At 49.6% G+C, this 24271-nt stretch overlaps 1 protein-coding gene across 1 annotated transcript; it reads right to left on the bottom strand.

Moving 5' to 3' along the window:
• Nucleotides 1–16645: 16645 nt before the first annotated feature.
• On the bottom strand, nt 16646–17925 carry LOC125536247 (protein G1-like7). Its single transcript, XM_048699437.2, has one exon. The coding sequence runs from the start codon at nt 17761–17763 to the stop codon at nt 17050–17052; it is 714 nt and encodes a 237-aa protein (XP_048555394.1). The 5' UTR covers nt 17764–17925; the 3' UTR covers nt 16646–17049.
• Nucleotides 17926–24271: the final 6346 nt, after the last annotated feature.

The raw sequence follows: 24271 nt of genomic DNA, 5'->3' as shown, positions 1-24271 counted from the left end.
GACTCCCTGGCGGAGGACTGAGTAGATGAAATGTTCTAAACCTATACATGAATATCTAAAGCCTATAGTTTTATATGGCTAAAATATACACTTTATATGCGTGAAAAAAATCCTACATAAATGATGCATGTAGAAGATGGTTACAAGTATGTGTGTAAAAATTGGAACTTAAATATGACTGTATGTGACATGTACAAAAATGACAAAAGGAACAAGGAACAATGTAACTGGTCACATACGGAGGGCCATAGATGGCGGGTGTCGTGGTTCTAAGTCTGACAGTAATGTAGGGGGTAAGTATGGAGAGGCAAGATCTTAGCTATGGAGTAGTTGTAAGCACAAGATGTTTACGAGTTCAGGCCCTTCTCGGAGGAAGTAATAGCCCTACGTCTCGGAGCCCGGAGGCGGTCGACTGGATTATGCGTGTATGAATTACAGGGGTGCGAACCCTTTACACTGAGGAGGGGGGTGGCTTATATAGAGTTCGCCGGACCCCTCCGGCCCTCAGTTATGCAGGGTTTTAAATACATTAAGGTCGGGCGTTACTGGTAACGCCCCTAATAAAGTGCTATGATGACCATAAAAGCTACTTAATGACCGTCCGTTAGCGTGCGGAGTGACTTTAGGTCTCCTGGCCGTCGAGTGGTTGGATCTTGGTCGAGTGATTGCTTCTTGATCGAGTGTCTTCGAGTCTGTCGAGTGGAACACCTCCAAGTCGATTGAAAAGTGATTTCTTCTAGAGATGTCCTTGGGTAGGGCAGTTGGGACAGGTCCACGACCCTACCCTAGGTACATAGCTTCATCATTAGCCCCCGAATGGATCGAGGTTTGAGTGGGGAAGGCGTTGAGAACTTCTCCGACTCATTTTTCATGCCATGAGCATATCTTGTTTCGGATCAATGAACCTGAGTGATGACAGCAACTTCCTTTTTAGTCGCCTTGATCCATTCTTAGTTTTTTGTCGAGTGAGTTTCTTTACTTGAAAAGCTCCGAGTGACGGTGTGGAGGAGATCTTCCGTCTGACAAGTTGTTCTGCTGCCCGCAGATTTCGCGGGATTCGAATTTTGGGAAGCGCGCGGGACGGGGGAGGCCGCAGTAATCGGATGGGATAGGGCGGAGCCGCCTCGATCTCCGCGCCACCTTTTTCGCCACGTATCACGCGCGCGATTGTTACAGGATTTGACAGGACCGTCCGGGCCTACCAGTTAGCCACTCAGAAGCGACCTCATATAAGGCGTCGGACCAGGGTTTCTTGAACAGTGCGTTCTCATTTCCTCTTCTCTTCTTCAGGCTTCTTCGTCGCGCTCGCTCTCACCCCAGCGCCGCCGCTCCGTACGCGTCTCGCCGGCGACGATGGGGAAGGAGAAGACGGCGGCTCTGGAGCGGGCGAAGAAGGCGACGGCAAAGGCGAAGGTGAAGGCGACCAGTCGGGGTGGATCTTCCTCGCGAGCCGGCCTGCCGAAGGGCTGGATCCAGGGCGACTGGATCCACTCGGCGATCCGCCAAGAAGACCTCGACGACTTAGCCGACGGAGGGCTGATCCCCCCATGGATCGGCGCGGCTTCCGGGGAAGGAATCCGAGCCGCAATCTCGGGAGGGTGAGCGCGTTCTCCTTGCCACCCACGTCGACCGTGGATTTTCCTTGCCTCCTCACCCTTTCTTTTGGGGATTTTTGAATTTCTTTGGGGCACAACTCCACCACTTCACTCCCAACACAATCGTGTATCTCGCTGCTTTCGTGTCTTTGTGCGAGAATTTCTTGGGTTGTCGGCCTCACTGGGGTCTTTTCAAGCACATTTTCACCTGTCGTTCTCAGACGGTGAAAAAGACCAATCCGAGTGATGAGAGAACACAAGTGATTCAGATGTGCGGGGGTCTTGGTGTTCAGATGAGAGGGAAAAGTTCCTTTCCAGCCATGATTCTTCCCGACTCGGTTCGCGGATGGCAGTCGACCTGGTTTTACTGCAAAGACCAGCCGACGCCAGGGCAGTCGACTGGCCTCCCTCCTTTTACCATGGACCGAGTGAGGAAACCCTCCTCTTTGAAGGTGCTTCCGGAGGAGAAGGCGCAGGTTAGGGTGCTGGTCGAACGAGTGGTCCAGCTTATCCGTGACGGGGTCACCGTTATGGATCTCTTGGAGGTTTTCCTTTGGCGGCGCATCCAGCCTCCTCAAGCCCGAGACCATCTGATGTGGATGTATTCGGGTCTTGACGACACCACTCGGATTCACCCGGAGGAGGTCGATGACGACACACTGGAGAAGTGGCTGTCGGGCATCATCGGAAACAAGGACAACCCCAGGGGAGCCAGGAGAGTTCCTCCATTCGACCAGTCCCATGAACCAGAAAAGGTCCGATTCTGAGCTTTTGATTGTAATCTGAATTCACTCGCGCAGCTGTCTATACTGCGTCGACTGACTTTATTCTTCCTGCTTTCTTTCAGGCCCTTATCGAAATGTATTCAATGCCCAACGGAGAGCAAGAGCTAGACCTGGAAGGAGAGGCGAGCGGCGGCGACAGTGACGAATGGTATTCTGACGGTGAAGGGGATGAAGAAAGCGACGACCCAAGTGACGAAGAAGAAGTCGAGTCGCCTCCTCGCAGGGAGAGGCGATCCAAGCTTGACCAAGAACGACCGAGCGCCCGTGAAAAGGCGATTGCTCAGGCTGGTCAGTCTTCAAAGCGTCCTCGGACCTCTTCACCAACCCCAACTGAAAAAGCGTCAAAGCATCCCAAAGTTGCAGAGCAGAAGCCTCGGAAGGCGTTGTCGAAGATTAAGATTGACATCCCCGTCACTTCTGCGTGAGTGTCTCCCTTTGTATTCACTTGACGCCCCACGCTTTTTGTTTTTTCTTGATTTAACCAGACGAACTTTGGAACTGGCAGCGCTGCTACTTCCGGGACCTCAGCTTACAGGGACGAGGATGAGTTAATGGAGGATGCGGTCACTTCCAATCTGGGTATGATTTCTGACATTCTGTCTTTATTTGGTTGACTCAACTGCAATGTGTACCATTGGGTGATGTGATTTTGGCTATTGATCTTTGAACAGCTCCTAACATTATTGACCTCCCCGATGATGATGATGAAGAGCCCGAGAGGCCTTTGACGAGGAAAAATAGGCAAGCTCCTGCAAGCAAGGTGCCACAGTCGACGCTGAGGGCGGAACCAGTCGTTCAGGACGCTGGTGATGCCAATCGGGGTTCTGTTACCTTCGCCATACCATTGTCGAGTGCCTTGCCTTCTTCGTCGACTGCTCAGGCCCCTGTCGATCCACCTTCAGTTTTTGCGACCCATCATGTCCCAGAGGATGAAGTGAATGCTGCCAAGGAAGCCATACGCCAGGCGGGCATTATGATGGAGAAGATGAAGACGGTGCGGGACGCCAGTCAGGCCCCCTACGACGCCAGCTCGGCTCTCCAAAGCAACGTTCAGGTTAGTTGGTCACCGCTTGTTCTGTTAGGATATGCTATCTGAAGACTCTCTTTCCGAAAATCTTTGCATCTGTACACCCACTGGGTGCGTCGATTGAATTTTTGAACTAGTGGGGGCACGCTGAGTGCACCCACTGGGTGTAGTCCCCGAGACTACGGTGGACTGCTGGCAGTCGACTGTAGTCTTTGTATTTTGATTCTTTCGCTCGATCTGGTCTGGCCGCATCGAGTGTAAACCGAACCGGTAGTTTGTCTCTTTTACTCGGTCTGGGCGAGTGGGATCAGAACCGGTGGGGGCACGCCAAGTGCACCCACTAGATGTAGTCCCCGAGACCGCGGTCGACTGCTGGCAGTCGACTGTGGTCTAAGTTCTTCTTTCTCTCTCTTTCTTTTTACTCTCTGCACTCGACTCCGGCGGGCCGGTCGAGTGGGATCAAAACCGGTGGGGGCACGCAAAGTGCACCCACTGGGTGTAGTCCCCGAGACTATGGTGGACTGCGGGCAGTCGACCGTAGTCCTAGTATTTATTGTCTTTGTCGTTTTTCGCTATAAAATAACTTCTCCTCCCTGATTGTAGAAATCTTGTGATCTTGGAGCTCGCTTTGCTGACTTGGAGAAACAACAGATCCAACTAAACCTTGAATTGGAATTGGCCAAGACAGAGCTACAAAAGGCCAAGGACGACGCCAATGGTAAGATGAGCTTGTCGACTGGTTTGTCTTAGGCTTGAGTACCCTTCTGCTCTTTTTGAATCAAGCACCATTTCTTTGCAGAAAAACTGAGAGAAGCTCTGGCAAAGAAGGATCAGGATTTGGCTGCTGCTCAAAAGGAAGCTGACGACAGAACCGCTCTGGCTGAACAGAAACTGGCTTCAGTCGGCCAATTGGAAGAAGAGAACACCAAGATGAAATCTGCTCTGAACGAAGCCAACAAGGAGTGCACACGCTTGAAGAAGGACAATCTCAACCTGTACAAGAAGATGGAAGGCATCGCTCGCAGGAGGGACGATCTGGAGAGCTATCTGAGGAGCCTTGCCAAGAAGTTGTTCATCAAGCTTGAAGGTATACATTTTGTTCCGACTGATGTTTTTTTGTCGACTCAGCATACGAAAATTGACTTATCCTTGGATCGTGAATGCAGAGTTTTGCCAGAACTTCGAGGAGGAGACTGGGCGGATTGAGCCAGGTTTGGACCCAATCAATTCTCCCGTGAAAGATGAAACTGCCATGAATCTTCTCCGATTGGAATCCCGCATCGATGGTGTTGTGGACTACTTGGCTCGACTGAAGGTCGCCACGTCACGAATCGACACGGCACTTTGGCCAGAGGCCACGTTCCAGAATGATCTTGAGTCCCTGATGACTCGACTTAACGAGATCCCTGATCGAGTGCAGGAGTGGAAGAAATCTTCTGCCCGGTGTGGTGATGATGTGACTCTGTCTTTGGTTCGTGTCCACTGCAAGGAGGTGCGACAAGATAAGCTAGCAGCAATCAAGGTCGCCAACACCCAGAGGCATGGCTTTCGATCTTTTATGAAGACTTTTATTGCTGCAGCCACTCGGATCGCCGACAGTGTCGACCTGGACGAGTTCGTCGAGCCTGCCAGTCCTCCTCCTGCGGAGTGAACAAACTTTTATGCCCCTCCTTAAATTTGCCTCGGAATGCCGAGTGGTTTTTCTAACCGTTAAACTCTTTCGGGCTGAATGCCCGAGCACTTCGATCTGTGGTCTGGAACCTTTAGGATTTATCTGAACTTGGTTTATCATTGAATATCTTCATGAATCCTCCGTCGAGTGGAACTCGTTCTTCACTCGAGACAACTTTTGTATTTGTGGCGCAGCTCCGAAGTAGAAGGTAGCAGTCGACCTGCACCTGGTCGTCCTTGCGGATTGAGATGGAGCGCATGTTGTATTTGTGGCAAAGCTCCCAAGGAGAAGGTGGCAGTTGACCTGCACCTCGTTGTCCTTGCGGATTGAGATGGAGCGCACGTTGTATTTGTGGCGAAGCTCCCAAGGAGAAGATGGCAGTCGACCTGCACCTCGTCGTCCTTGCGGATTGGGATGTGTTTTGTACTTAGGCGAGTACTGGACTGCAGCTAAGCCCCCGAGTGGGAGGGTCGCTCTCCACTCGGTAGGATTTTTCAAACTTAGGCGAGTACTGGACCGCATCTAAGCCCCCGAGTGGGAGGCTGGTAGGATTTTCAAATACTTAGGCGAGTACTGGACTGCAGCTAAGCCCCCGAGTGGGAGGGTCGCTCTCCACTCGGTAGGATTTTTCAAACTTAGGCGAGTACTTGGACTGCAGCTAAGCCCTCGAGTGGGAGGGTCGCTCACCACTCGGTAGGATTTTCAAATACTTAGGCGAGTACTGGACTGCAGCTAAGCCCCCGAGTGGGAGGGTCCCTCACCACTCGGTAGGATTTTCAAATACTTAGGCGAGTACTGGACTGCAGCTAAGCTCCCGAGTGGGAGGGTCGCTCACCACTCGGTAGGATTTTCAAATACTTAGGCGAGTACTGGACTGCAGCTAAGCCCCCGAGTGGGAGGGTCGCTCACCACTCGGTAGGATTTTCAAATACTTAGGCGAGTACTGGACTGCAGCTAAGCCCCCGAGTGGGAGGGTCGCTCACCACTCGGTAGGATTTTCAAATACTTAGGCGAGTACTGGACTGCAGTTAAGCCACCGAGTGGGAGGCTGGCTCACCACTCGGTAGGATTTTCAAATACTTAGGCGAGTACTGGACTGCAGCTAAGCCCCCGAGTGGGAGGGTCGCTCACCACTCGGTAGGATTTTCAAATACTTAGGCGAGTACTAAACTGCAGCTAAGCCCCCGAGTGGGAGGCTGGCTCACCACTCGGTAGGATTTTCAAATACTTAGGCGAGTACTGGACTGCAGCTAAGCCCCCGAGTGGGAGGGTCGCTCACTACTCGGTAGGATTTTCAAATACTTAGGCGAGTACTGGACTGCAGCTAAGCCCCCGAGTGGGAGGGTCGCTCACCACTTGGTAGGATTTTCAAATACTTAGGCGAGTACTGGACTGCAGCTAAGCCCCCGAGTGGGAGGGTCGCTCACCACTCGGTAGGATTTTCAAATACATAGGCGGGTACTGGACTGCAGCTAAGCCCCCGAGTGGGAGGGTCGCTCACCACTCGGTAGGATTTTCAAATACTTAGGCGAGTACTGGACTGCAGCTAAGCCCCCGAGTGGGAGGCTGGCTCACCACTCGGTAGGATTTTCAAATACTTAGGCGAAACGGGTTCGCAGCTAAGCCCCCGAGTGGGAGCCTGGCTTACCACTCGGTAGGATTTTCAAACACTTAGGCGAAACGGTTCGCAGCTAAGCCCCCGAGTGGGAGGCTGGCTCAACACTCGGTAGGAAATTATTTTTACAAACTTAGGCAAAACGGATTCGCAGCTAAGCCACCCGCTGGGGGATTTCTCACGCAAACAAAAACAATAACAATCACTGGGAAAATCATAACGCTCTTATCTTTGATAAATAAACTACAGAAGTTTTTCTTATTACATCTCATCCGAGTGAGAATTCAAGTATAAAAGGAGCGGAGCAGCTCCGCATTCCAGGCTTGTGGATCATCAATCTGGCGATCGACATTATAAAGGTGGTACGCTCCATTGTGGAGGACTCTGGTGACTATGAAGGGACCTTCCCAAGCAGGAGCGAGTTTGTGTGGTTTCTGTTGATCCACTCGGAGGACCAAGTCTCCTTCTTGGAAGGCTCGACTCTTCACATTTCTGGCATGGAATCGACGCAAGTCTTGCTGATAGATGGTCGATCGGATCATGGCCATTTCTCTTTCTTCTTCCAGGAGGTCGACTGCGTCCTGCCGGGTTTGTTCTGCTTCATCTTCAGAGTAGAGCTCGACTCGGGGTGCGTTGTGAAGCAAGTCACTCGGCAAAACTGCTTCGGCTCCGTAGACCAGAAAGAATGGGGTTCTTCCGGTCGATCGGTTCGGGGTTGTCCTCAATCCCCAAAAAACTGACGGAAGCTCGTCGACCCATGCACCTGCTGCGTGCTTGAGGTCGCGCATCAGTCGGGGTTTCAGTCCTTTGAGAATTAAGCCGTTTGCTCTTTCCGCTTGTCCATTCGACTGGGGGTGAGCGACCGAAGCATAGTCGACTCGTGTGCCCTGAGAGGCACAAAAGGCTCTGAATTTGTCGGAATCAAAGTTTGACCCATTGTCAGTGATGATGCTGTGCGGAACTCCATATCTAAATATCAACTCTCTGATGAAACTGATAGCTGTGCAAGCATCAAGATTCTTGATAGGCTTAGCTTCAATCCATTTGGTGAACTTGTCGACTGCTACTAGCACATGAGTGAAGCTGCTCCTGCCCGTTCTCAGTGGTCCAACCATGTCCAGTCCCCAAACAGCGAAGGGCCAGACGAGTGGAATGGTTTTCAGGGCTGACGCGGGCTTGTGCGGCATATTGGAGTAAAACTGACATCCTTCACATTTGTTGACTATCTCTTTCGGCATTTCATTCGCTCTTGGCCAGTAGAATCCCGCTCGGTATGCTTTAGCCACAATGGTCCGAGAGGACGCATGATGACCACAGGTCCCCGAGTGGATATCATCAAGGATTATCTGACCTTCTTCTGGTGTTATACACTTCTGACTGACTCCAGTCGCGCTTTCTCTATACAACTGTCCCTTTATGACTGTAAAGGCCTTGGATCGACGGACGATCTGTCGAGCCTCTTCTTCGTCCTCTGGGAGTTCTTTCCTTAGGATGTACGCGATGTATGGTATTGTCCAGTCGGGAGTGATGACCAAAACTTCCATGATCAGGTCGACCACAGCTGGAACTTCAACTTCAGTTGGATCCGTGGCACTTTTTGGCTGCGGGGCTTCTTCAGTGAAGGGATCCTCCTGAACTGATGGTGTGTGGATGTGCTCCAAAAACACATTGCTGGGAATGGCTTCTCTTTTGGAACCTGTTTTCGCCAAATCATCAGCTGCTTGATTTTTCAGTCGGGGTATGTGATGAAGTTCTAACCCCTCGAATTTCTTCTCCAACTTTCTCACTGCATTGCAATAACCAGTCATGGCTGGACTTCTGACGTCCCACTCCTTCATCACCTGATTAACCACCAAATCTGAGTCGCCATAGACCATGAGGCGACGGACGCCGAGTGAAATGGCCATGCGCAACCCATACAAAAGTGCTTCATATCCTGCCTCGTTATTGGAGGAATCAAAGTGGATTTGAAGAACATATCTGAGCTTATCTCCTCAGGGGGAGACCAATACAACCCCGGCACCGGAACCATTCAGCATTTTGGAACCGTCGAAGAACATGGTCCAATGCTCCGAGTGAACCTGAGTCGGCAGTTGCTGTTCAATCCACTCGGCGACGAAATCTGCTATTGCCTGGGACTTGATAGCTTTCTTTGCCTCGAACTTGATATCTAGAGGAAGGAGTTCAATCACCCATTTTGCCACTCGACCAGTTGCATCTCTGTTGTGCAGGATCTCTGACAATGGAGCGTCGCTGACGACTGTAATGGAATGGTCAGAGAAGTAATGTGCAACCTTCTTCGTGGTCATATAAATCCCATATACAAGCTTCTGATAATGAGGATATCTTTGCTTCGACGGGGTCAAGACTTCAGAAATATAATATACTGGGCGCTGAACTTTGAAGGCTTTTCCTTCTTCTTCCCGCTCGACTGTAAGTACTGTACTGACAACTTATCCCGTGGCTGCGATGTAAAGCAACAAAGGCTCTTTGCTGATCGGGGCAGCAAGCACCGGCTGGGTGGAGAGTAGAGCTTTGAGCTCTGCAAACGCTGCATCAGCTTCAGGAGTCCACTCAAACTTGTCTGACTTCTTCATCAATCGGTAAAGAGGCAATGCCTTTTCACCGCGACGAGAGATGAATCGACTTAAAGCGGCCAAGCAACCAGTAAGCTTCTGGACGTCGTGCACTCGCATAGGACTTTTCATTCGGAGTATAGTACTGACTTTTTCTGGATTGGCATCGATTCCCCGTTCGGAAACGAGAAAACCGAGTAACTTTCCGCCAGGAACTCCGAATGTGCACTTTGATGGATTAAGCTTGATATCATACCTCCTGAGGTTGGCGAAGGTTTCAGCAAGGTCAGTCAGCAGGTCGGAACCTTTCCGTGACTTGACCACAATATCATCCATGTATGCTTCCACATTCCGACTGATTTGAGTGAGCAAACACTTCTGAATCATCCTCATGAATGTGGCTCCGGCATTCTTGAGGTCGAACGGCATGGTAACATAACAGAAGCACCCGAATGGAGTGATGAAAGCTGTTTTGATCTCGTCAGGTCCATACAGACGGATCTGATGGTACCCGAAATAGGCGTCTAAAAAAGACAGTCGCTCACATCCCGCAGTCGAGTCGACTATCTAGTCGATGTGGGGGAGAGGAAAATGATCTTTCGGGCAGGTCCGATTGATATGTTTAAAGTCAATGCACATGCGAAGTGACTTGTCCTTCTTGAGGACCATGACAACGTTGGCGAGCCACTCGGAGTGGTAGATCTCTCGGATGAACTCCGCTGCTAAGAGCCGAGCCACCTCCTCACCAATAGCCTTTATCTTCTGGACGGCGAACCGTCGGAGATGTTCTTTGACAGGTTTTACCTTTGAGTCGACTCGTAGGTGGTGCTCAGCCAGCCCCCTGGGAACACCCGGCATGTCAGATGGCTTCCATGCGAAAATGTCCCAGTTCTCACGGAGGAACTGGATAAGCGCTTCTTCCTATTTGGAGTCGAGTGTTGTTGAGATATGAGTCGGAGCAGCACTGGGATCGGTCGGGTGAATGTGAGCCGGCTTCGTTTCGCCAGATGACTGAAAAGCTGATTCTGTAGCGGGCTTCTTGGCTCGCAACAAATCACTCGGGTCTGCAGTCTTCTGGTATTCCTGCAGCTCCACCACTGCCATCTGAGCATCAGCGATCTTTGAACCTTTCTAAAAACACTCTTCTGCTTTCTTCCGATTGTCCGTAACAGTGATCACACCTTTGGGACCAGGCATCTTCAATTTGAGATACACATAACATGGCCGAGCCATGAAGCGTGCATAAGCCGGCCTGCCCAAAATAGCGTGATAAGCACTCTGGAAATCCACAACCTCGAACGTCAACTTTTCTTTGCGGTAATTCTTGGAATCACCAAAAACCACATCAAGAGCAATTTGGCCGAGCGACTCAGCCTTCTTCCCAGGAATGACTCCATGGAAACTCATGTTGCTGGTACTGAGTATGGACATCGGAATACCCATCCCTTTCAGCGTCTCAGCATATAGTATGTTCAAACCACTGCCACCGTCCATCAAGACTTTGGTCAGTCGAGTGCCTTCAACAACTGGGTCGACCACCAAAGCTTGCCTCCCAGGGGTGGCAATGTGCGTTGGGTGATCGGACTGGTCGAATGTGATGGCAGTCTGAGACAACTTCAGATAACTGGGTGTCGCCGGAGCAACCATATTCACCTCACGGTTGATAACTTTCAGTCGACTTTTGCTTTCAACATCAGCAAAAATCATCAAGGTGGAATTGACCTGGGGGTATCCATCATCACTGTCTTCCTTGTCCTCAACTTTGTCCGACTCCTTTTCCTTATCTTTGGGTTGTTTGCCCTGGAACTGCTGGATCAAGAGCCGACACTGTCGAGTGGTATGTTTCGGGTAAATGAACTTACCCTCTTCATCTTTCTTGGTGTGGATGTGACATGGCAAATCCAACACATCATTTCTGTCTTGGTATTTAACTTTCTTGGGGTTCCAAGGCCCTTTGGGTTTCCCCTTAAACTTTCCTTGAGTCACCGCCAAGGCCTCCCTAGGAGCAGCTGGCTCGGCTTTCCGCTTCTATTTCCGATTGGAATTTCCTTCTCCGGTTTCTTGGACGACTGACTTGTGTTTGCCACTCCGGAGTCGATCCTCATCTTCACCATTAGCGTACTTGGTGGCAATCTCCACCATCTGATTCAGAGACATGTCTCCGTTTTGACCGAATTTCAGATTCAGTTCTCTGTACTTGACGCCTTCTTTGAAGGCACAGACTGCTTGGTGATCAGGTACATTCTCTACCGTGTGATGTAACGTGATCCATCTCTGGATGTAATCCCTCAAAGTTTCATTCGGCTTCTGCACGCAAGACCGCAGTTCCGTCAGCCCTGCCGGTCGCTTGCATGTTCCTTCAAACGTGGTGACAAACACTCGGGCGAGATCTTCCCAAGTGTAAATGCTGCTAGGTGCTAACTGATTCAGCCACGCTCTGGCCGAACCCTCCAACATGAGAGGCAGGTGCTTCATGGCCACTTCATCATTGCCACCACCAATCTAGACAGCCACTCGGTAGTCTTCAAGCCAAGTATCGGGCTTGGACTCACCAGTGAACTTACTGACTCCAGTCGCCAACCTGAAGTTGGGAGGAATCACAGCGGCCCTGATGGCTCTACTAAAGCACTCTGGCCCCGAAACATGTACTCTGCTGCTGGTAGGTGCATCTCTGTCGTGACCTTTTCGGTGAGCTCTGTTCCTGTCGACCAAACCTTGAACGAGAATGGATCTCGCATCAAAGCTTGGTTCCCTGGGGTCGACGGGAAACCTTCGCCCAACACTATGAGGGCGCCTGTCATCCTGCTGTCGAGGCACATACGATCCACTCCTCGGGGGAGGGGTGGGCACTCGACGTCGATCGTCACGGTCGAATCGGTAATCATACTACTCACGGTTCCCGTACTGATCACGCCGGTCCCCATGTCCCTCACGCCTCGGGGCGATCTTGGGCTATGAGCCGACTGGACTATGTCTGCAGCAATGGATCTGCTATGAATCCTGTTCCGCGATTGAGAAACAACGGAATTCTGGTCTCCTGCTGCCCGGAGTAATGCTCTGATCTGCATCAAGCCTCTGCCAACCTCTGACTGGGAAGGCTGAATCGACTCTGCTATACGGGCTGCAGCTGCTAAATTCTGAATCGGAGTTCGATATACCTGCGAGGGCGGAAAGAGCTGACGTCGATTGGATTCTGAAACCCGTTGTCGCGCACGCTCGTCGAGTGCTCGCTGGAGGTTCTTCAGTCGAGTGCGCTCGGCCAAGTTTGCCAGGCGCGCGTCCTCCAAGGCACGAGCCTCGGGGGTTTCTCCAACGATAGGAGTGTGCAGTGCATCCATGTTCCGGCGACGAAGTTCTTCTCTCTACAGCGACGTGAGAGGCTCGGGGAGATATTCCTCATGAGGACGCGACGGGCCGCCTCCACCTGCGCCTCCGTCGGTGCGGGGAAAACCGGGAGGACTGGGCGGTCCATCGACCATCAGAACCTCCGCTGCCGGATCACTGTTGTCGCACTCGGATGCGGTCTCTGCGGAGCCATTCGACAGGTCGAACAGGCCGTAGAGGGATTCGTCGGGCTCGATCGCCGCGACTTGAGGGGTGGCCGACTGGCGTGCCACCGTGTGCCTCACCCACCGCTGAAGTCTCGACCGACCGGAGCGCTTGTGCTGGCGGGAAACAGGGAGGGAGGATAACACAGGAGCCGACCGATAATTGGTTGACGGTTGCCGCAAGAGGACGCCGCGGACGCACGCGCGAAAGTGCGTTGCCCCGCGGATAGGGAGTGCGTCCACGTCGAGCGGAGCCTCCTGAAGCCAAGCGGAGTCGTCGACGATGAACGTGAGCGCGCCGAGACGGATCTCGCGGCCCTCCACCAAAACTCCGCCAGAAACCATGATGATTTGGATCGGAAAAGATCGCAACTCCTTCAACAAATCGCTAAAACACCTGCCCCACGGTGGGCACCAACTGTCGTGGTTCTAAGTCTGGCAGTAATGTAGGAGGGTAAGTATGGAGAGGCAAGATCTTAGCTATGAAGTAGTTGTAAGCACAAGAGGTTTACGAGTTCAGACCCTTCTCGGAGGAAGTAATAGCCCTACGTCTCGGAGCCCGGAGGCGGTTGACTGGATTATGCGTGTATGAATTACAGGGGTGCGAACCCTTTACACTGAGGAGGGAGGTGGCTTATATAGAGTTCGCCGGACCCCTCCGGCCCTTAGTTATGCAGGGTTTTAAATACATTAAGGTCGGGCGTTACTGGTAACGCCCCTAATAAAGTGCTATGCTGACCATAAAAGCTACTTAATGACCGACCATTAGCGTGCGGAGTGACTTTAGGTCTCCTGGCCGTCGAGTGGTTGGATCTTGGTCGAGTGATTGCTTCTTGGTCGAGTGTCTTCGAATCTGTCGAGTGTAACACCTCCAAGTTGATTGAAAGGTGATTTCTTCTAGAGATATCCTTGGGTAGGGCAGTTACGACAGGTCCATGACCCTACCCTAGGTACATAGCTTCATCAGCAGGCGAACAGGGCATTCAAAGTTGGTCGATATATGGTTTCCACAACAATGGGGTTGATGAATTCCAGAAAACATACAATGGGTAGATGGCAACCACACCCTCGGGTCCAAAATATGTTTACCACACGATTTTCCAAAAGAAAAATACTCCTAAATCTTGTTAGAGATAGGGACTTTTTTGTGATGTTAATTTCTGATGAGGGCCAATATCGACATTTTTCCCTATATGCCTATTTCATATGAAATGGTGAAGTGGCAATCCAATGAGATAATAGCATAAGCCTTTAAGACCCCGCAGGTTGAATCATCGCAGTATGTCGAGAGAGTAGTCAACCTAGCGTTTTCATGGGAATGCCTCGTGAAGAAATTTCAAATCTCCAAGTTCCATCTAGCTCCCAATGAGGACCGGGTGATTATAGAGAAGCAAATATAAGTCTTTGATTTGTAGCCCTCCTCGGTAAATGGTTTTACCAGGCAAAATATCAAGATGATCGAGTTCGTATAGAAGTTTGCAAGTAGTAGCTAGTCTTGCATGACTCTAAATTGCATCATGTGAATGACATTATTACCGAAAAAAGTTAAACTCAAAATTCATTTTCTCGTATGGTTATTATCCGTTGTATATATATTATAGTGATTGTGGTCCACATTTGGTTACATATCGACAATTCTAGCTTCTTCGACTAACTGTCGTGTCCTAGTCCTCCTTGGTAAATGGGTTTACCAAGCAAACAATCCCACATGAACTCCGATATAATAGTCCAAGTTTGAAGGGCACTCTCAATGCTTGTATCATTGCATTGGTTCATAGGTAAGAGAGAGCAACCATATCTTAATCTAGACATTGACCTTAGCACCCAAAACCAGGACATCCCATAAAATTTCTCTCACAAAATACATTACGAGGGTTGTTTTAGATACAACACTAAGATATAGTGCACTGGCACCACTATATCTAACTATCTACTACCCCCATTCATAAATGTAAGATGTTTTTGCAATTCAATTGATATAAACAGATTGTGTATTAAATATCATTGATATAGTGCACTAGGACTGCCCAAACGGAAGTGTAAAAAGTAGCTAAGGGTGGTGAATTCCGAGAGTCCTAGCTGTATAGTCGGAAATAGAATATGCTTTTACTAGTGATAAAAATTAAAAAGCGGCCCTAGCTGAAAGAACATAGGCAAAATGCATGACTGTGGAAGGAAACATCCACTAGGCACTCCAATAGATGAAGTTTTTTTCTCATGGGCAGAAGGAAGAAGTTGCATTGTGTGAATGGTGAAAATGGTTCATCATCTTAATCTAACAAATACAAGTCGGAATTGTTTGATTTCTTTTGTGCGATAACCGCGAATCTCGACCCCTCTCGGTAAAAAAAATATATAAGGGACGATTTACCTTTAGCAACCAAAATCTGGTCTACCCCATTGATTGATTTATGTCAAGAGTCTTAAAAGCGAGCACGCGGGAAGTCGGTGGTTTATGCTCAGGGAGTGTTTGCACGGTGGGGTCACGTACGCTGTCGTGTAAAAATGTGCAAAGTGGATGCACAGTGCTTAGCCACAGTGCCGATCGATTTGGCGGATCACGGATGGATGGACGCCGGCCGGTCAGCGTGAGGCCGGGCCAGCCTGCCTGCCTGATCCATGAGATGATGAAATGATGCGAGGAGGGGCCATGCAAAAGACGACCGATGGAGATCGAGGCGAGCTAGCTAGCGATTCACTAGCATCATCCCTTTTCTCGGGTCGATCAGGCCTAGCTATCGATCCAGGGCACTGCACACGACACACGCCGTGCGTCCCTTCGCGAGAAAGTGAGGGGGAGGAGAGGAAAAGGCTAGCTACTGTTCTTCATCTTTGCCTATCTCCTTTTCTTATTCTCCGTCTCTCTCTCCCTCTCTCTGTCCTCAGAAAAGGGGATCGACAATGGCGGCTGCGGCCAAAAATGCATGGGGGAATGGAGGTCGGTCAAATTAAAGCCTGGCGACAAGGTGTGAGAAGAGAAGGTGGAAATACAGAAGGCAGTCTGTAAGTTGTGTTAATCATTTCAATCTGGAAATCTGATATTTCTACCCCTCCGGATATAAAGTAACATGGGGAAAAGGAAATAGATCAAGGCGAGGTAGGGTAAAAAGAAATGCAAGGAAGAGGTCTTTGTGGAGTGGGCATCGAAACTACGCTCACGGAAGTTGCACCAGCCATGCATGCATGCAGAGGGGTGCATGGCCGGCCAGCCGCGCACGTCGGAGCTGGAAGATGGAGTGGGGGACGAGATCTTTGGAGAGAGAGCAACAGTGGGCCGGCCGGTAGCGCGCCCGCACGTGTGGTCGCCGCCGCCATGGGCCTAGAGCACTCCCCGGCCGCATGCAGTGAGTGTACAGTGTCCCATCCGGCCGGGGACCAGAGAAGATCGATCTGCCTTGAGTTCAGTACTCCTCCTTTCAAGCAGTACCCTCGGATCAAAATCCAGGGCATTCGGTCTCAATTATAGATCAGATTTTACAGGTTCAAATTTGACTAGTTTATCAAGTAAAAATAAACTGAAGTTACAGCTAATTAAATTAAGAAATGCACGCATGCTAATTACTCTCTCTCGAAATGTGGTTGAGGAGGTCGTACACTTGACTACTGTATGTGTGCACCAGAGGAGTACATGCACCATTCATGCAAGCTTTTAATTTGCACCTGCGTATGTCTCCATTTGCACAGTATTAGTGGAACACAAACTTGAAGTGAAAATGCATGTGCCAGTACACAGTACAGCGACTCACTGTAGCAGTGTCCAAATGTTTGGCAAGAACTATGTATAGAGGAAACAATGCATGGTAATCAAAAGAAAATGGAGAGATTCCTTGCAATGGGAGATCTTAAATACCCAATTTACCTCAAATCTTGCGGTTATGTCACCATGAGGGTATGTATGGGACATTTGGACATGAGCAAAACACCACAGCTAGCACTGATCAATTGTTCAGCTCCCAAAACTCCAATATTCAAATCTCAATTACCATTTGCCGACTGGCACATACTTACTCAGCTACTCACTGACCTAGGTAGCTAGAATCATAAGGACTCGATCGACAACAAGAAGAAATTAAACAAGAAAAAGGAGAAGGATAGTGAAATCAAATGGCAAGAGAAATATAGCTCAAATCTTGCAAAATAAGCGCGAACGATGTATACATTACCGACACGTACGTAGGGAAGCAAATACGACAAGGAGGGAGGTCTCTTGTCGGCGAGGTGATTGATTCTACTATACTCGGGAGGTGCTTGGAGCAGCAGCGACGCTACTCCCTTCAGCCTGGGCGCCGGTGGGTGACGGCAGTGGTGAAGCCGCCGTGGTGCCGCTGCCACTTTGCTCTCCTCCTTCGCCGCGGCCCGGGACAGCCGCGGCGGCCGACGACGAGCTCGCCCCCTCCCCGGCAGCGCCGGCAGGGAGCGCGGGCGTGCGCTTGCGCTTCTTCTTCTCGTAGGGTATGCCCCTGGCCTTGGCCTGGCCGTCGCGGACCTCGCGGAGGTAGATCCGCACGGCGCGCGCGGCGAAGGGGTTGGACTCGGGCGCGTGGCCGCTCTCCTCGTAGGCGGCGCGGAGGCGGCCGATGAGCGCGTCGAGGGAGCCCCAGGCCTGGCGGAGCGGGCAGGGGCAGGGCGCGGGCGGGCTGGGCTGGCCGTAGTGCGCGCAGCCGGACGCGTGCACCTTGGTCTTGCCGAACTGGTCGAGGTACTTGAGGAACTCGATGACGTGCGCGCCGCTGCAGCGCGCCAGCGTCAGCGGGGGGCGGTGGTTGCGCAGGTACTGCAGGAACGTGTTCCAGTCCCGCCGCTTCTGCGACTCGTACCTGCTCAGCTGCTGCGGCGGCGGGGGCATCGGCTGCGGCTGCGGGGGCGCCACCGCCAGCGCCACCGGCTGCTGCGCGTCGCCCGCGGCGGAGGAGGACGGAGGGCCGGCGGTGCCCGGGGAGTCCATGATGCGGCTTGGAGGTTAGCCCGCCCGCCGGCCGGCCGCCGCGCGCGGCTGGAGCGGGCGATCTGGCAGGGAGGGGGTAGTGGAGACGCGCGCGGGGAGCGGGCGGGCGGACGGGCCGAGAGCGACGTTGGCGGGGAGGTGAACCTGGGTGCTAGTGAAGTGAGGGGGACGGACGGAGGTGTGATGCTTGAAGGTGATAGCTGGGGAGGGAGGGGAGCGCGGTGTGGGGGCCGGGGAGCATTCACGTGGTTGGTGGCCCCCGGCCGTCGCCGGAACAATTCCCTGCGCGCTACGTACGTGCGGTGCGCGCGTATCGTATGCATGAACAGTTGTAAGTAGTTGTGCATGTGCGCGTAGGGATCGGAGGAGAGGCTGAGGCTGAGAGGCGGCGGCTGTTGCATGGCCGGCCGGCCAGCGGGCGATCGAGATGCGGTATCGCTCGTGCGCGTCGGATTGTGGCAGCGTTGAGGTCATGCTGTGTCCAACAGTGGCGGGTGTCGGCTGGGCCGGACGAGGAGGATATATTAGTACCAGTAGTACTGATCAGTGCCCTGGTAACATGCATTGTTTTGCTATTCCAAATTCCACTTGTCAGACCCGAAACAGTTTTCAGACTCTCTTTTAAGAAAGATAAAACATTTTTATATGTTTGCAACAACATATTATATATATTCCCTCCGTCCCATAATGTAAGACGTTTTTATACACGAGTAGAACACAAATTGTTGTGGGCGTCAATTTTGTCAATTTACTTGCCGTTACTAGTCTTATCTTGATTCGGCGCCATCATGGGATGAAGCGGCCCGGACCGACTTTACACGTACGCTTACGTGAGACTGGTTCCACCGACTGACATGCACTAGTTGCATAAGGTGGCTAGCGGGTGTCTGTCTCTCCCACTTTAGTCGGATCGGATTCGATGAAAAGGGTCCTTACGAAGGGTAAATAGAAATTGGCATATCACGTTGTGGTTTTGGCATAGATAAGAAACGTTCTTGCTAAGAAACCGATAGCAGGCACGTAAAAAACTTGCAACAACAATTAGAGGACGTCTAACTTGTTTTTGCAGCATGTGCCATGTGATGTGATATGGCCAAAAAGATGTAATGAATGATATATGTGATGCATGAGATTGATCATGTTCTTGTAATAGGAATCACGACTTGCATGTCGATGAGTATGACAACCGGCAGGAGCCATAGGAGTTGTCTTAGTTTATTTATGACCTGCGTGTCAACATATAACGTCATGTAATTACTTTATTTTATTGCTAAACCGTTAGCCATAGTAGTAGAAGTAATAGATGACGAGACACCTTCATTAAGACACGATGATGCAGATCATGATGATGGAGATCATGGCGTCATGCTGGTGACGACGATGATCATGGCGCCCCGAAGATGAAGACCATAAGGAGCAAAATGATATTGGCCATATCATGTCACTATTTGATTGCATGTGATGTTTATCATGTTTTACATCTTATTTGCTTAGAACGACGGTAGCTTAAATAAGATGATCCCTCGCAATAATTTCAAGAAAGTGTTTCCCCTAACTGTGCACCGTTGCGAAGGTTCGTGGTTTCGAAGCACCACGTGATGATCGGGTGTGATAGATTCTATGTTCGAATACAACGGGTGTAAGCCAGATTTACACACGCAATACACTTAGGTTGACTTGACGAGCCTAGCATGTACAGACATGGCCTCGGAACACGGAAGACCGAAAGGTCGAGCATGGGTCGTATAGAAGATACGATCAACATGAAGATGTTCACCGATGTTGACTAGTCCGTCTCACGTGATGGTCAGACACGGCCTAGTTGACTCGGATCATGTTTCACTTAGATGACTAGAGGGATGTCTATCCGAGTGGGAGTTCATTGAATAATTTGATTATATGAACTTAATTATCATGGACTTAGTCTAAAATCTTTGCAATATGTCTTGTAGATCAAATGACCCACGCTAATGTTGCCCTCAACTTCAACGCGTTCCTAGAGAAAACCAAGCTGAAAGATGATGACAGCAACTATACGGACTTGGTCCGGAACCTGAGGATCATCCTCATAGCTGCCAAGAAAGATTATGTCCTAGAAGCACCGCTAGGTAACGCACCAATCCCAGAGAACCAAGACATTATGAACGCTTGGCAGCAGCGTGCTGATGGTTACTCTCTCGTTCAGTGTGGCATGCTTTACAGCTTAGAACCGGGGCTCCAAAAGCGTTTTGAGCAACACGGGGCATATGAGATGTTCGAAGAGCTGAAAATGGTTTTCCAAGCTCATGCCCGGGTCGAGAGATATGAAGTCTCCGACAAGTTCTTCAGTTGTTAGATGGAGGAAAATAGTTCTGTCAGTGAGCACATACTCAAAATGTCTGGGTTGCACAACCGCTTGACTCAGCTGGGAGTTAATCTCCCGAATGACGCGGTCATTGACAGAATCCTTCAGTCGCTTCCACCGAGCTACAAGAGCTTTGTGATGAACTTCAATATGCAGGGGATGGAAAAGACCATTCCTGAGGTATATTCAATGCTGAAATCAGCGGAGGTGGAGATCAAAAAGGAACATCAAGTGTTGATGGTGAATAAAACCACTAAGTTTAAGAAAGGCAACGGTAAGAAGAACTTCAATAAGGACGGCAAGGGGGTTGCCGCGCCCGGTAAGCAAGCTGCCGGGAAGAAGCCAAAGAATGGAACCAAGCCCGAGACTGAGTGTTTTTTATTGCAAGGGAAGTGGTCATTGGAAGCGGAACTGTCCCAAATACTTAGCGGACAAGAAGGCCAGCAACACTAAAGGTATATGTGATATACATGTAATTGATGTGTACCTTACTAGTACTCGTAGTAGCTCCTGGGTATTTGATACCGGTGCGGTTGCTCACATTTATAACTCAAAGCAGGAGCTGCGGAATAAGCGGAGACTGGCGAAGGACAAGGTGACGATGCGCGTCGGGAATGGTTCCAAGGTCGATGTGATCGCCATCGGCACGCTACCTCTACATTTACCTACGGGATTAGTTTTAAACCTCAATAATTGTTATTTAGTGCCACCTTTGAGCATGAACATTGTATCAGGATCTCATTTAATTTGAGATGGCTACTCATTTAAATCCGAGAATAATGATTGTTCTATTTATATGAGAGATATGTTTTATGGTCATGCCCCGCTGGTGAATGGTTTATTCTTAATGAATCTCGAGCGTAATGTTACACATATTCATAGTGTGAATACCAAAAGATGTAAGGTTGATAATGATAGTCCCACATACTTGTGGCACTGCCGCCTTGGTCACATAGGTGTCAAACGCATGAAGAAGCTCCATATAAATGGACTTTTGGAGTCTCTTGATTACGAACCATTTGACACGTGCGAACCATGGCTCATGGGTAAAATGACTAAGACTCCGTTCTCAGGAACAATGGAGCGAGCAACCAACTTATTGGAAATCATACATACTGATGTGTGTGGTCCAATGAGTGTTGAGGCTCGCGGTGGCTATCGTTATGTTCTCACCCTCACTGATGACTTGAGTAGATATGGGTATGTCTACTTAATGAAACACAAGTCTGACACCTTTGAAAAGTTCAAGGAATTTCAGAGTGAGGTTGAGAATCAACGTGACAGGAAAATCAAGTTCTTGCGATCAGATCATGGGGGAGAATACTTGAGTCACGAATTTGGCACGCACTTAAGGAAATGTGGAATAGTTTCACAACTCACGCCGCCTGGAACACCTCAGCGTAATGGTGTGTCCGAACGTCGTAATCGCACTCTATTGGATATGGTGCGATCTATGATGTCTCTTACCGATCTACCGCTGTCATTTTGGGGCTATGCTTTAGAGACTGCCGCATTCACTTTAAATAGGGCTCCGTCAAAATCCGTTGAGACGACACCGTATGAATTATGGTTTGGGAAGAAACCTAAGCTGTCGTTTCTAAAAGTTTGGGGATGCGATGTTTATGTCAAGAAACTTCAACCGGAAAAGCTCGAACCCAAGTCGGAAAAATGTGTCTTCATAGGATACCTAAATAAACTATTGGGTATACCTTCTACCTCAGATCCGAAGGCAAGATATTTGTTGCCAAGAATGGATCCTTTCTAGAGAAAGAGTTTCTCTCAAAAGAAGTAAGTGGAGGGAAAGTAGAAATTGATGAAGTATTGCCTCTTGAACCGGAGAGTGGCGCAGCTCAAGAAAATGTTCCTGAGGTGCCTGCACCGGCTAGAGAGGAAGTTAATGATGATGATCATGAAACTTCAGATCAAGTTGCTACTGAACTTCGTAGGTCCACAAGGACACGTTCTGCACCAGAGTGGTACGGCAAACCTGTCTTGGAAATCATGTTGTTAGACAACGGTGAACCTTCGAACTATGAGAAAGCGATGGCGGGCCCAGAATCCGACAAATGGCTAGAAGCCATGAAATCCAAGATAGGATCCATGTATGAAAACGAAGTATGGATTTTGACTGACTTGCCCGATGATCGGTGAGCCATAGAAAATGAATGGATCTTTAAAAAGAAGACAGACGCAGATGGTAATGTGACCATCTACAAGGCTCGACTCGTCGCTAAGGGTTATCGACAAGTTCAAGGGGTTGACTACGATGAGACTTTCTCACCCGTAGCAAAGCTGAAGTCCGTCCGAATCATGTTAGCAATTGCCGCATTCTATGATTATGAGATATGGCAAATGGACGTCAAAACGGCATTCCTTAACGGCTTTCTTAAGGAAGAATTGTATATGATGCAGCCGGAAGGTTTTGTCGATCCTAAGAATGCTAACAAGGTGTGCAAGCTCGAACACTCAATCTATGGGCTGGTGCAAGCATCTCGGAGTTGGAACATTCGAATTGATGAGATGATCAAAGCGTTTGGGTTTACACAGACTTATGGAGAAGTCTGTGTTTACAAGAAAGTGAGTGGGAGCTCCGTAGCATTTCTCATATTATATGTGGATAACATACTGTTGATGGGAAATGATATAGAATTCTTGGAAAGCATAAAGGCCTACTTGAACAAGTGTTTTTCAATGAAGGACCTTGGAGAAGCTGCTTATATATTAGGCATCAAAATCTATAGAGATAGATCGAGACGCCTCATTGGTCTTTCACAAAGTACGTACCTTGACAAGATATTGATGAAGTTCAATATGGATCAGTCCAAGAAGGGGTTCTTGCCTGTATTGCAAGGTATGCAATTGAGCACGGCTCAATGCCCGACCACGGCAGAAGATAGAGAAAAGATGAGTGTCGTCCCCTATGCCTCGGCCATAGGGTCTATTATGTATGTCATGCTGTGTACCAGACCTGATGTAAACCTTGCCGTAAGTTTGGTAGGAAGGTACCAAAGTAATCCCGGCATGGAACACTGGACAGCGGTCAAGAATATCCTGAAGTACCTGAAGAGGACTAAGGATATGTCTCTCGTTTATGGAGGTGATGAAGAGCTTGTCGTAAAGGGTTACGTCAATGCTAGCTTCGACACAGATCTGGATGACTCTAAGTCACAAACCGGATACGTGTATATTTTGAATGGTGTGGCAATAAGCTAGTGCAGTGCAAGCAAAGCGTTGTGGCGGGATCTACATGTGAAGCGGAGTACATGGCAGCCTCGGAGGCAGCACAAGAAGCAATCTGGGTGAAGGAGTTCATTACCGACCTAGGAGTCATTCCCAATGCGTCGGGCCCGATGACTCTCTTCTGTGACAACACTGGAGCTATTGCCCTTGCCAAGGAGCCCAGATTTCACAGGAAGACCAGGCATATCAAGCGTCGCTTCAACTCCATTTGTGAAAGTGTTCAAAATGGAGACATAGATATTTGTAAAGTACATACAGACCTGAATGTAGCAGATCCGTTGACTAAACCTCTCCCTAGAGCAAAACATGATCAACACCAGAACACTATGGGTGTTCGATTCATCACAATGTAACTAGATTATTGACTCTAGTGCAAGTGGGAGACTGTTGGAAATATGCCCTAGAGGCAATAATAAAATGGTTATTATTGTATTTCCTTGTCCATGATAATTGTCTATTGTTCATGCTATAATTGTGTTATCCGGAAATCGTAATACATGTGTGAATACATAGACCATAACACGTCCCTAGTGAGCCTCTAGTTGACTAGCTCGTTGATCAAAATATAGTCATGGTTTCCTGACTATGGACATTAGATGTCATTGATAACGGGATCACATCATTAGAAGAATGATGTGATGGACAAGACCCAATCCTAAGCATAGCTCAAAGATCGTGTAGTTCGTTTGCTAGAGCTTTTCCGAATGTCAAGTATCATTTCCTTAGACCATGAGATTGTGCAACTCCCGGATACCGTAGGAGTTCTTTGGGTGTGCCAAACGTCACAACGTAACTGGGTGACTATAAAGGTGCACTACGGGTATCTCCGAAAGTGTCTGTTGGGTTGGCACGAATCGAGACTGGGATTTGTCACTCCGTATGACGGAGAGGTATCTCTAGGCCCACTCGGTAATGCATCATCAT

The sequence above is a fragment of the Triticum urartu genome, chromosome 1A (assembly GCF_056163025.1).
Source record: "Triticum urartu cultivar PI428250 chromosome 1A, HENAU_Tu73, whole genome shotgun sequence".
NCBI classification, from domain to species: Eukaryota; Viridiplantae; Streptophyta; class Magnoliopsida; order Poales; family Poaceae; genus Triticum; species Triticum urartu.
This window is presented reverse-complemented; position numbering and strand designations above follow the sequence as displayed.